The sequence below is a fragment of the Ischnura elegans genome, chromosome 12, assembly GCF_921293095.1.
Source record: "Ischnura elegans chromosome 12, ioIscEleg1.1, whole genome shotgun sequence".
NCBI classification, from domain to species: Eukaryota; Metazoa; Arthropoda; class Insecta; order Odonata; family Coenagrionidae; genus Ischnura; species Ischnura elegans.
The window spans coordinates 84466052-84480422 of NC_060257.1; the positions used below are offsets into that span (position 1 = coordinate 84466052).

A 14371-nucleotide genomic window follows, 5' to 3' on the forward strand; every position below is an offset into this window, starting at 1 on the left:
ATCTTCATCGATTACTTGGAAAAGGGAAAAACGATAACAGGAGAGTATTGTGCATCGTTATTTGACCGGTTGATGCTAGAAATCAAGAAAAGAGCCCTCGTTTAGAGCAGAAAAACTTCTTCCTTCAAGAAGACAATGCATGTCTGCCATTATGTGCGAAAAATCCACAGAGGAAAACTCATTCTCCTTGACCGGGATACGAACCCGGGTCCCTCGATTTCTGGCCGAGTTCTTTTTCAGATAAGCTATCGAGGCGTCATTCTCTCCTGTGGAAGTTTGTCGGCTTTACCGGACAAGGTGGACTGGACTGCCGAGCATATTATGCCACAAGCAGTCCAAGTCGTGCGCACAGCGCCACAGTCGGAGAGCAAAGCCCGAACTTTGAACACGAAGAGGTGTTCGCTCTAGACTTGTTTAAGTATACCGGGACTGGCCACGGTGATAACTTCTACAGAGTCACCCGCAATGCACAAATTGCGCGAAAAATCCGCAGGGAAAAAATCATTCGCCTTGACCGGGATCAATTTTTCACACCCAAATTTTCGGGTCCCTTGGGAATTTGATACACTACGACCGATTTCAACGCTGCAATGTAATTTTATCGAGGAAATGCCAGGAAATGTCAAGGTATTGCCAAATAAAGCTGTAAAAACCTGAAAATTTTCCACCAAATCAGCTAGCATGCAATTAAAGATATGGACGGTCTTGCACAATCTGACTTGTGTACGAAGGAGCAGTCAACATTGTATCGTGTAAAGCGGTGAATTGCGAGAATGCGCGGACGTGAGATTGCAAAATAGCCCCTGTTCTAATTTCGTTCATACAGGCTGCTGCCCCCCACCTAGAAGCAAAAATCGCAAATGTCTTTAAGAAAAATAAGATTTATTCAAGCAAATAATTTTAAAAACTAATCAAGAGCTGTTACAGTTTCCTTAAAATGTTGGTTTAATTCACCTTTTCCCAGCTTAAATCTTACCTTTAACTTGAACAATCATGGCTTGCCCCCCCCCCCCCCTAGTTTTGATCCTGAGTACGCCCATGGGTGAGAAAATCGATATAGACAGATATATTTTCAATGTCGGCCAATAACAAAATGTGACACTCGACAAAAATGATGCCAGATTGATATCATGGGCGTACCCAGCGAGGGGCAGGAAGGGGCAGCTGCCCCCCCCTAGAAGAATAAATCGCAAATGTCTTTAAGGAAAATAATATTTATTCAAGCAAATAATTTAAAAACTAATAAAGTGCTGTTACAGTTTCCTTAATATGTTGGTTCAATTCACCTTTTCCCTGCTTAAATCTTACCTATGACTTGAACAATCATGGTCTCCCCCCCCCCCCCCTAGTTTTGATCCTGGGTCCGCCCTTGCATTCGAAGTTCATTGCCCTCTTGAATCATCCGTGTGTATATACGTATTCTTTCTCCTTCAATGCGGGAAAGTTGGCTCTCCTTGTTTTCGGGCGCTGCCGGAGATATTAGGGGAAAGGAAAGGAGTTAAGAGGGAGGAAGTGGGGTTGGGGGAAGGGATGCGCGCTGTATCGCACGGAATGCTGGGAAAATGGAGAGAGAGAGAGGGTGTAGAGCAGTCAGTCAGTCAAGAAGGGTACGGGTTGCGCAGAAAGGGGTGCGTGGAAGACTACGGGTGGGGGTGGGTTAGCAGGGGGTGCAGGATTGGAGAGAAGACCCCGGGGGGGTAACGGGGGGAGGAAGAGTGGGGTGGGATAAGAGGGGGGCGTGACCAGTCATGCGGCACAGGGGCAGGATTAGGGGGGGGGGGGAAGGGGTTCGCTACTGCGCCAGAGGAAGTGGAAGGTGTACATATCTACATGTGAGTGTGTGTATATATGTACCCGTGGAGGATGAGGGGTTGGTTTTGGGGTGTGAGAGAATATTAATGGGTTAATGAAAGGGGATGAAAGGGGCGAAAGGGGAGGATTTTGGATTGGCTTGAGTGGCGCGTGGGGTTTTGGGAAAAGGATAGGAAGTGGTTGGAAATTGAGAGAATAGAATTGCAGATAAACGGAAGGAAGGGGGGTGAAAGTAAGAGTTTTCGGGGGGGTGGGAGGCGGTCGTTGAGATGGATAGCAAGAAGACGCAGGGCGGGCGAGTTGGAAGGGTGAATTTTTGGTGGGGTATTTGGGGGGGGGGGGCCTTTGGGCAGGGTTCAGTGGCTACAAACTGCGTGAAAGAAGGAGTGGGAATAAGTAATTGATGGAGAGAGAAGGTTAGGCTGTGTGTTGAAATGGTCCGTGTTCCTCCCGGCGGAGGGAGTGAAAAGCGTAAATTCAATGGAATGAATTATATACGGTGGCAGCAGCTGAATCAGTGGCGCCTCCCGATGAAGGGAGCGGTGGAAGTGGAGGAAGAAATCGGGGAAAAGGTCGCTGCCAGTCTCGGTGCCAAAGATCGTGAGATGTCGTCGTTTTGCCCTTATGTTCAGTGGCGGCTTGCCCATAAAGGACTCTCGGACGCCGCCCCTCCCAAAGATTTGAAAAAGGAAAGGAAAATCAAACTCCCATTCAATTATAATTATACATCTAATTAACCAAGGTATTTTTTTCAATCGCATGCATCAAAATGTTGGAAAAACACGCAAAAATAGCGCGAGAAGTTCGCATTTGTAGCCGCAGGGCGCTTGCCAAAACGTCCCAATCCATCGCCATGCAGTTATATGAAGAGTGGCAGTGGTGGGGGCTGCTGGTGCTATGACGCGTCTAAGCTTTTGCCTTATGGAAGTCTTGGGACACTGTCCGAGCATGCGCAGAGCGACGTATCTAGTGAGTTGTAATCGCCTTAACGGCCGGCGACCGTATAATCTTGGTGTTGCAGTGTTGAAGAATACCATGTTTTGGTGACCAGTTGACGTATTATGTGTACATTGTTTTAATGAAAATAGGCCTGGTTGTAGTTGATTAAATCGATTCTGTGATTTTTGCTTTAGTGAGTCATAATGGTCTCTTGGTTGCCTTAAAAACTCATTAAATTACACAAAATATTAATAAATTTTGCCCCCCCCCCCCTCGGTGGAGTGTGTCCCTCCCAGAATTTGACTCACGAGCCGCCGCTGTTGATGTCCTCGGCCGGGCTCCCTGGAGATGGTCTCCATGTCGACGTTGTCGCATAAAATGCTTTGTTCTGCGCTGGTAAAAGGCGGAGTGCTTTGATCTGTGTTTTTTAAAGCTAGGATTCTCCCTTTAATCCTTTTATGCGTACAGTGTACATATAGCACCACCACCAGACGGACTTAATATATAAACCTTAATATATTAACGTATAAATACCTTGAATATAAACCTTGAAATGCGCTCAAAATCTAGCTCGGTGACAATTGCGGGGATGGCAACAAGGCAATTTTCAATGTTCATTATACATCTACATCTACATAATATCCCGTAAGCCGCCTAAAAGTCGTGTGGCAGGGGGTGTTAGGACACCAGCCGATTACAAATAAGAAGGAAGTGCGATAAGGAAATAATGACTAGCATATATTAAAGTCCTTTACGGTTCTGGGGAGAAACGAATTCCCATATCTATCCGTTCGGCAAAACATCTCTCTTAATTTATCGCTTCTATCGGACCTGGAAATATAGTGTGGCTCTTATATTATGTTCTCTGTATCGCTCTTAAAGATATCTATTCTCAATTGTTCAAGCAATCTAGGCCTAGCGCGCAGCCTCCGAGTCTCCAGCGGCTCCCAGCCTAATTCGCTTAACATCTGGGTAACACTGTCTGTACGCCCGTTGCAGTTTTTGACCTAATCTGCGCAGCCTTCCTTTGTATTTTATACAGTTCGCGGATTAAGTATTTCTGCACCGGATTCCATACGCTCGCTGCATATTCAAGATGCAGTCGGACGAGAGCGAAATAGCACCTTTCTTTTACTTTCTCAGGTCTTTTTCTGCCATTCCGCCCTTCGCCTGCTGGTGACGTGGTCGCACGAGCAGCGTTGTCTTCAGGAAGTGCAGTTTTTTTTTCAGCCACTAGAACACACGCTTGCTTAACCCGGTTGATTGAAACCTTTATCTCCTCTCCCTTGATCTTCAGCGTAACCGTCTTCTTGTCCTGTGCAGTAATTTCATGTGGACCCGATTAGGTTGACTGCAACGATATGCGAATAGGACCCTCGCAATGAAATGCATGTCTGCAACTCGATTTTTCATTGAAAATAAACTCTTTTGAACATGTCTAGAAACCTGCAACGTTTTGTCGAGCTTATAATTTGATTTTTTTAACGATCATTTTTATTTGTGATCATCAAAGTTCGAAATTGTGCGATTTGTGGTTCAATATTTTCCGTTTCAGGCGACCCTATCTGATAACTCGAAAAATCTCTGAAAATAAATAAAACCTTTGATTTCTGTGTCTAGAAACATGTAGCATTTAGTCGAGAAATTAATTTTATTTTTAAACGGATAATTTTTCCTAGTTTTTGTCAAAGTTTAAATTTTTAAAATTTTTAGTTCAATATTATCAGATGGAGGTTCGTGGGTCTACGTTAAGATTCTCTCGGAAAACTCGACAAATCTTTGAGAATAAATAAATCCTCCGATTCAATGTGTCTAGAAACATGTAAAATTTTTTTCGAGATTTTAAGTTGATTTTTTTACCGATAATTTTTCCTAGTTTTTGTCAAAGATTAAATTTTTTTTAAACGTTTAGTTCAATATTTTCCGATTCAGGCCCCTGGGAGAACGTTGCGAATCTTTCAGACAACTCGAATAATCTTTTGAAATGACTAAATCCTCCGAAATAGTGTGTCTAGAAACACGTAACATTCTGTTGAGCTTTTAATTAGATTTTTTTACCCAATCATTTGTATATGTTCTTTTCAAAGCTTGAAATTATGTGTATTGTAGTTCAATATTTTCAGAGTCAGGTTCGTGGCAGCACTTCAGAAACCTCTCAGGATGAAGCGGGCCTTTCGGCAGATGTGCTCGGCAGTCCCTATCATGCGTGACGTTCCTATCGTAAGGCAATCGCATTTCCGTTGGGATTGATTTATTGGTGGGTATATCCGCGAGGCATTTTGGTGCCCGTTTTGCTCAATTCCTGCTCGAATATCGCGTGTAAATTCTGAAACATGCCATCTTCGGAGATAAGCGTTGAATTACGCAAACCTTTTGACCTTTGTAACAAACTAATGGCCTCATTTCCCACTGCAAAATTGTGTGAAACTGATAAAACGTATGTAAATTTCTAAGGAAATGACCTCAGCGTTATCGTGCAATGATGAAAATTTAATGGTTTCCTTACCTGTTAAGAAGAAACGGTGCCTCAATGATGGCTAACTTCCAAGGCCAGCACTCTCTACATTGTAAGGAAATTATTTTAAAATGTTTTTGCCCTACGTTGTGCTTTTTTGGTACTGAACAGTGGCACAGCGAGGGGGGAACCCCCCCGAAATATAAAAACACAATTACTTTCCTACATGAAAGAAAACAAAATATGGAAAAATCGTGAATTTATGTAGGATTTCTTTGACGTATTAAGTTTTTTCGATTATGATAAGTGTTATAATTAGTTCAAAACCCTCTCTTTTGTAGCCTGTTTAAAAAGAAAAACATTTCCCCCCTCTATTTGGACCCCCACAACGAAATTCCTGGCTACCCCACTGGTACTGAATATAGTGTTTACGTAGTAATGGACAACTTGGCGGTGATAATTAAGTGGGTCTTTATAGAACAGGAAATATTCTCAAAATCTATGGAGTGAAATGAATTTTTATTTTAAAATGACACTGAATGATGAGATTTGAGCAACACTACACGACGCAAAACCCAATTTTGAGCTATCTCTCAAATCATTAAATCACAATCATGTACATAGTCTACTGTTTTATGTGAAACATGAAATTTATCGAAAAAGTTTAACGTTAGTTCGTTTATATCATGTGCAAATAATCCACGGAGAAAAAATCATTCACCTTGACCGAGCTTCGAACACGTATCCCCCGATTTCAGGTCGCTTTAGCCAGTTAAACTACCGAATCGTCATTTCCGTCTGTAGATAATTGTGGACACTATCGGATATTCCAACAATTTGTGCATTGCGAGTGACTCCCATAAAAGTTATCATCGTGGCTAGTCCCAGTATACTTCAAACTTGTTAATAACATGTTGAGATCTTAAAAAAAGTGTTACTTATAAACATATCGATTAAAGCTTAGTGATTGAGTTGGTGTATGCGTACTATTATAATAATTCTACAAATTGCTACAAGTCGACCTTGTGGTCGGGTGGTAACAAGTAGCAAAATAATATATTAAGCCAGAAATACAACACGTAAAACGCTAAATACAAAAAGGTTCTAATAAATTCATTTTTTTTCGGCTTCGCCATAGTCCGAGTATTAATTGGGAAGTGCTATAATTTTTCCTCGGGTAAACCATTCCTGTCTTCCATTCCTAGGTGATGGAAAGAAAAGTATTCGAGAGCTGCGAATATATATGTAAAGAAAGCTTCCAATGAAAAAGTCGATGTGAGACTATTTTGAATACCGTATGTCATTGTTTGATGCGCACAAAAGTACTCATTTATCTTATGTCCAAATGAAGAGCCATTGTTAAGGCCCCGGGTCTCCTTTTAGGGTCTCTACGATTAAATGCTGCCTTCCCCCACCGCTTTCGTTTGTCTACTTACCGATAATTAAAAGTCCTCTAGGGTGCTTGGCAGGGGGTCACAAATCACCAACATGCAGTATACAAGAGGACCGCCACATGCACACCGCACGGTCATAGAAATATTACGCACACTAGAAAAATATACATGCTTATTCATAAAAAAATTGCTAATGGTTAGTAATTCCAAGTGCAAATACATGCAAGGTTAGAACTATGAAAAAAACATGCAATGAGTGATCCCAGCGAGCGACGACATGAATCCTATCAATTGAGACAACGTTGGTATCCTTAATAGTACGAGGGAAGAATGATATTTTAAATCTCTCTGTTTTGCAGTCTATTTCTTTTATTTTATTCTCATGATCACGTCCACTATAGTACGATGGTAAACGAAGGATATGATTCACGTCGTCTGAGAAAATATTTTCTTCGAATTCCCTAAGTAAGTTAAGCCTATACTTAGATCTACGCTCCTGTAAAGATTTTTATACCACGGGCGGCGTGGCCAGGCCATGTAAATGCTAGGGGGAGCCACCACAACGTTCGTGTATATTCTAAAGCGTATCAGAAAGGTGTAATTAGAAATCAAGCAGATCACTTGAAAATAGTTTTTTTGCAATTATAAAATTCTATATTTTCATTAGTTTCTTTATTTACAATATACTTAGTGCATAAAGATCACAAGAACAAAATAAATAAAATAAAACTTTCAGAAGATAAAAAGGAACCTGATGTTTTTTTTAGAAAGGGTTGTCCTCAAAGGTTATTTTAGAAGTTTTACTTTTAGATTTCAGCGCAGTTACAGGGAAGAAATTCGCTAATTAATAGATAATTGAACTACAATACACTTTTTGACCCTTAAAAGACGGAACTAAGTTACCAAGGGATTTTTATCATTTTTTTGCACATTCTATTTATTTTACCACTAATTAAGACGCGAGAAAAATTTTTAAATGTGTTTTATAGCATGCTCCCAAATCCGAGCACAGCACAAAATTTTGATTTTTCTTGGAAAATAAAAGTACACTTGACCAAAAAACTAAAAGTTTTAAAATGTAATATATATTGATTTTTTAAATAAATGCTCCAAATAAATATTTGGATCACTGGAGAGCGAGTTTAGGGAAAATATCGATTAAACCGCTTACTCACTACAAGGGTGATGAAAATAACCAATGTTGAAAAGGCATAATTAACGACCAATTTATACACAAATCATGCGATTCACTTAAAAAAATACTTTCATTTTTATTTACAAAACAAAAGTTATAAAAGTAATCTCAGATACGAAATATAATTTTCATGAATTTTTCATAAATCCTATCCCAATAGTATGGTTTCCTATTATTTTTTATTGCCTAAGTCGAAAGATTCTCCTGGAGAATTTTACACTTTTGATTTTGAAGTGACGATATGTATTTTTTTGCGATTAAATGAAAAGTGAAAATTTTCAAGCACGCGAAAACGCGACGGCTGAATATGAATGCTGGGAAAATCCCGAGTGACGTCATTCTGGTTTCCCGCTGTCGCAAAGTGAGGTGACCTTAAGGCGAGGATGTGTGCGCCGATGAGATGCATGTTGCTAGCAGGTAGAAGAGTACCCTGCTAGCAGGTATCGCTTGGCTTAAATAAGGATTATTAATACCTTATCAAACGAAAGAAACTTTCCGACCATAGGCAGTTTAAATAGGTGAGTATTAAGACATGTTTCCCTGAGGTCTGTGCCTCATGCATGCATTGGTAATCTCAGACGATATAAAACTCTCATCTACTCGTATAAAAACTAGGTCCCTCTGACGTCACATGGAGTGGCATGGCATGGGCGCCAATCTGGCCTTTTTCAAATGCGGTTAAAATTGACCATTGCCATTGGTCTAAACTGGGATTTCTAAAATTTAAATATAATTTGTATATTATGAATACACTACTGGTGGGTAACGAATCGCAATCAATGCCTTTCGTTTTCTTTGGTGAGGGAAACTACCCTATTGGTCTGTAAACGGTTAATTTCATATGCTGTGAAATTCTGACTTTTTATAGTTTTTTTTCCTCACAAAATTAAAATTTTTATTAACTCTTGCCTAGATTTTTTAGAGCAAGAATAGCGTCAAGTTCAATTCCCTAGTGTGTATTTTCCTAAAAATATCCCCCGGGATGGGACCTCCGGTAAGGCGGTCCCCATCATTAGCCCCAGCTGAGGGTCCCCAATCATCCCCATAGCCACCCTGGTTTTACCCGCCGCTTATAGGGTGGTTTCATATTTCTTTTTTATTTCCTAAATCGAAAGATTATTACTCCTGGACTACGTATTTCACGCTTTTAGATTTTTAAAGGACGACATCTGTACGCGAGGGGTACAAAGATAAATGATAAATATATAAACGAAGGACCAGGCGGTTTATGATGATTGAAATTGCTATATATTACAAAAAAGGAGAACTCTCCCGTTCGACCGTTCTACCTGGCGACCAAAGGCTGACTGACTACCCTCGTGCCGGAACACGTGGGGGCAGTTACAAAATTTGACTTAACACAAATTTGACTTACTCTGTAAATAAAAGAAGAACGAATTGAATTGGTGGGAATTCAAACTGGATTACAAAGACTTCAAACATTCCGCTCACCTTCTCTTCGAAGAAGAAAACCATTACATAACAACAACAAAAATATTTAAATGAACAGATTTTAAAGTCAGATTACAATATTCATTTTAAAATTATTAGATTATTCACTGGTCTTTTAAGCACTGAATTTGCAGTTTGAATTGTCACAACTCGGACATATCCATCATCACCCGGGTGAACTTTTATTACTCTGGCTAGTTGCCAACGCGCTGGTGGAGTGTTGACGTTGCAGGCAATCATGAGATCCCCAGCCTTGAAGTTTGGGGTTGATGTTGCCCATTTCTGTCGTTGCTGTAGGGATTGCAAGTACTCCCTCGACCAGCGTCGCCAATAATGCTGAAGCATTTGCTGTACCATTTGCCATCTCTTTAAAGTCGGAATATTTTCCTCAATTTATGCTGACTCTGGAATTAGATAAGATGAAGATTGAATTAAAAAATGAGCAGGAGTCAACGCTTGGATCTCATTAGGATCATCTGATAAGGGAACAAGCGTGCGGGAATTCAAACATGCTTCCACTTGACACAATAGAGTTGACAGTTCCTCGAAAGTCAACTTTGTTTCCCCGATAACCCGTCTTAGATGATGCTTTGTTGACTTGACTGCCGCTTCCCAGATCCCATCAAAATGTGGGGCTGTGGGGGGATTGAAACGCCACTCCGTTCCATTAGATGCTAAGGCCTCAGCGAGGGTGCGGGTGAAGTTGGAAGATCTCTGGAACAGTTCTTTTAATTCTCTGTCAGCACCCACAAAATTAGTTCCCTTGTCACTTAATAACAAGGAGCAATGACCTCGTCTCCCAAAAAATCGTCGGAACGCTGCAATAAATGCTTCAGAAGTGTAATTAGAAACTGCTTCCAAATGCACAGCACGAGTGCTCAGACATACAAAAACACATATGAAACCTTTGTATGAACTTCTACACTTTCCTGGTGAGGTCTTAATGTTCACAGGTCCAGCATAATCAACACCAGATTTTGAGAAAGGTCTGTTAGGCATTGTTCTGTATTGTGGAAAATTACCCATGATTTGATATGAAGTACTTTTTCTGTAACGTTGGCACACAACACATTTATGGCTTATCTCTTTGATTTTCTGCCGTCCTTTCAATACCCAGTACTGTGTGCGTAGTGTTGTAAGACTTAGCTGTACCCCACCATGCTGTGTACGTTTATGGCAGTCTTCGATGATTAAGCGTGTGAGTGGATGATCACTGGGTATATGATCAACGGATGCTTCTCATCCTCAGAAAGTAATGAATGCTTTAATCTTCCTCTCACTTTTAATAACTTTTGATCAATAAATGGCGTTAACCTGATAAGCACACTGTTCTTAGGAATAATTTCATTTTTCTCCAAGATCGAAATTTCTTTAGAAAATGATTGCCGTTGTGCTATGTACACTAACAATAAACAAGCTCTGATAACTTCACTTGGATTCAAAATTACATCAGCATTCATTAATTCAACATTAAACCATGATGCACTGAAAATTGGATGCACTAGTTTTTTTGCTTGTAGAAAACGTATCACATAAGCCATGACATGCACTGTAGTTTTTAGATTAGAGTACTTTTGAAAGATATTAAAGCCACTAGCTTTAATTGTTGCAGTATTTGTTGATAAAACAATAGGAACTTTAGATTGTTCATTAGTTCTTCTATTAAAAACTGTTTTTGGCCATAGTTGGTCACACTTAGAGAGCCAGTCCGGGCCTGACCACCTAGGCAATTTGATACTTGAGATTTGAGGTAAATCGCTGTAGAAAGTTTCCCATTGCTCAGCTTCCGTTCGAGGCAAAGGTTCATCCCAATCTATCTTAAGGAGCCAAAGTTTTTGAAGAAAGATTTTGGCCGTAATTATCACTGGCGCAATCCAGCCTAATGGATCAAATAGTTTAGCTACCTTGGATAACACTAATCGTTTAGTCCATTGCTCTACCTTTTGATCAATTTTAACATTGAAGTTAAAACAGTCTTCACTGGGTTGCCAATTAAGTCCCAAAACTGCAAATATTGAATCATTCGCAAAGAGTGATTCCGGTTCACTGGCTAATAACTCTTGTGGCAACCACTGAAGTAGAGTAGAACTATTTGAATGCCATTTGCGAAGGGAAAAACCGCCCACCATGCACAAATTAATGACATATTTTTGCTTAGCCAATGCGGTGTGAATCTCATGATCATCTATTTGAATCGTAAATACAGCTGAAGTGTACGGTAGGACCGCATTTGTCTCACCAGATAAGATCCACCCTAGGGCTGTGGCCATGGCAATCGGATGGTTTGCTTCCCCTTTGACGACTCTACCTTCCACGACTCGGGCGTGCACCGCGGCTCCAAGGAGTAGATCAATTTGTCCAGCCTGGAAGTATTTGGGATCAGCAAGCTCCAACTCCTTCAGATGAGGCCAGTTATCCCTGGTTAGAAGACTCGGTTTGTACAACGTTACCTTGGGTACCACCAGAGCTTCAGTGTGACAGCTAAAAGTAGACATGAATCTTGGCTTAATTATAACACTAACAGAGCCTTTGCATTTCATATGAAGACTGTTACCAAGTCCACTGACAACCACCGAGGCTGATTTTTTATCAAGTCTAAGTCTTTGACAAAGTGATTCCGTGATGAAACTAGACTGAGCGCATTGATCAAGTAACGCTCTAGCTGACACAACATTTCCATGAGGTCCTAGCACTTTTACCCACGCAGTGGAAAGAAGTACTGTCTCAGGCTTGCTATCGATCGCATTAGTTAATTTACGTTCGATAGATTCTTCAGTAAAAACAGGAAAAGAGCTTGTTGATTGGTTCTTCACACAGTTTTTCGAAGATTCAGAATTAGTTGAAGGCCCATGTAAAAATGTATGATGCTTTTTATGGCAAACCTGACATCTCTTTTTTGATATGCAATTTCTCAAAACATGTTGTCCAAAACAATTGAAACAAAGATTCTTAGAAAGGACAAATTCCTTCCGTTGCTCTACTGATTTATCACGAAATGTTTCACAATACGCCAACCAATGGCTGCGGCCACACAAAGCACACAAGGGATTTTTCATTACGGTTGATCCGCCCATATGAAAACTCTTTGATTTGTATGATCCACTCTTTTCATGAAATTGACGTCGCTGTTGCATGCCCTTGGGAGATCCCGAAGATTGTTTATTACCACAACTTTCCAGACTGTCCAAACTCATTATTTTTGTTTTTAGGAAATTTTTAAGCATCTCATTAGTAGGAGGTGCAGTTGAATTCTCTAATTTAATTTCCCAATCACGTCGCGTTTGTGGGTCTAATCTCCTTTCAGTTATAAATACAATTAAATCATCCCAATGACATACTGGACGTCGCAACGCTTCAAGTGAGAGCAAGGGGTTCACTGTGCCGGCATAAATGCGGCGTAATTCAGATGCTGACTCGTTTTGCATCGATTTAAGATCAAACAGAGCAGCAAGGTGAGCGCTAGTTATGCGTCTATTATTCTCGTAATAATTTTGCAAAGATTGCCACGCAAGAGTAAAATTTTCTTCTGTGATAGGAATAGTTCGTACCAGGTCAGCAGCTTCACCAGAAAGACAGCTTAACAGATATTGCAATTTTGCAACCTGCGAAATATCTTTGCGATCTATTATCATAGACTTCAGGAGGTCTCGAAAAGTTTCCCAATTTCGGAAATCACCTGAAAATTTAGGTAACTCCGGGACAGGTAATCTAACAAGGTGATCACCCTCACTATGGGAAGTTTTATTCTCACCATTCCGTTCACTTTTACTTGATGCTGATACAAGGTTTATCAGAAATTCTTCAAACTCACCCTTTCGTTGTAAGTACACTTCCTCAGCATTATCTAGGAAATGAGAGCAAAAATAATCATGCTGTAAATCTAAATATTCACTTTCAAGTAATTGTTCATGAGCATCATTAATTTTTTGCCAATAATTGTCAATGCACTCCATTCGAACCTTACAAGATCCGCGATTCATTTTTGTAGCACCTTCTTTTTTAAAGTTTATGAAGGAATTATTAATTTTCCTTAGATAAGTCTTTTGCTTTTCGTAAAAGCCTTCCATTTTGATATGTCACTCAGTCAATCAGATTAGATAGTTCTGCTTGAGTTCGGCAAAATTGCGTTCACAATATAACACTTTGATATCATTTACTTAGGTTAAGCCACCTTAGCTAGATAAGATTTTCAATTTAGATGAAACTTGCTAAGTAACTTGGGCGTTATATAGATAAATTGAAACAATCTTACTGATTTTATGATGACTGCTAGCCCCAAAGACGCCCTCTGTTGTCGATGTACGATGCCTTCGTAGACGTCCGATGATAGTACGAGCGGGGATGAATCAGCCGTTGCAAGGACGACGGCACGATGCACTCCTTCCCCCTCCGATTTCCTCTTCTCCGAGCTGCTTTGAAGAGCTGTCCCTCGTGCATCCGTCATGAGCCTCACGGTAGATAGGGATGACCAGCGGGACTTCTTTTTCGTCGATGAGTTCCATTAGTCCGCCGATACGATTTTTCTCCGATAAACGATAAATATATGAAACATTGACCGCCAAGATTCGCTAACAACTCCGTTAACGAGTAAACGGGACCGATAATTTAGTAAAGATAAATCTGGCAGCGATATAACCGGAAAGATATGTCCCGAGAAGATAAAACCGGTGATGATACGTACGACCTCTGCAATGCGATGATTTTTAATTTGGCGATGCTGAGATCAACGATACTGAGTCCGGAAAGATAGGTCCCGAAAAGATGAGATCCTATGTAATTCAGCACTATCCGTCGCGATCCGATGAGTTCCGATATGATCCGACGTATCCGATGAAATCCGTTACATCCGTTGACATCCGGCTCGAAGGACCAAAAAATATGTACGCGAGGGGTACAAAGATAAATGAATAAACGAAGGACCAGGCGGTTTATGATGATTGAAATTGCTATATATTACAAAAAAGGAGAACTCTCCCGTTCGACCGTTCTACCTGGCGACCAAAGGCTGACTGTCTACCCTCGTGCCGGAACACGTGGGGGCAGTTACAAAATTTGACTTAACACAAATTTGACTTACTCTGTAAATAAAAGAAGAACGAATTGAATTGGTGGGAATTCAAACTG

General features: G+C 40.5%; 1 protein-coding gene across 1 annotated transcript; it reads right to left on the reverse strand.

The window, feature by feature from the left end:
• Nucleotides 1-9640: 9640 nt before the first annotated feature.
• On the reverse strand, nt 9641-14081 carry LOC124168742. The gene is made up of 3 exons (XM_046547010.1): nt 13207-14081; nt 10820-13091; nt 9641-10250 (listed from the first exon to the last, which is right to left on the reverse strand). Exons 2-3 carry the CDS (start codon nt 12877-12879, stop codon nt 9641-9643), a joined length of 2670 nt encoding a protein of 889 aa, XP_046402966.1. The 5' UTR covers nt 12880-13091; nt 13207-14081.
• Nucleotides 14082-14371: the final 290 nt, after the last annotated feature.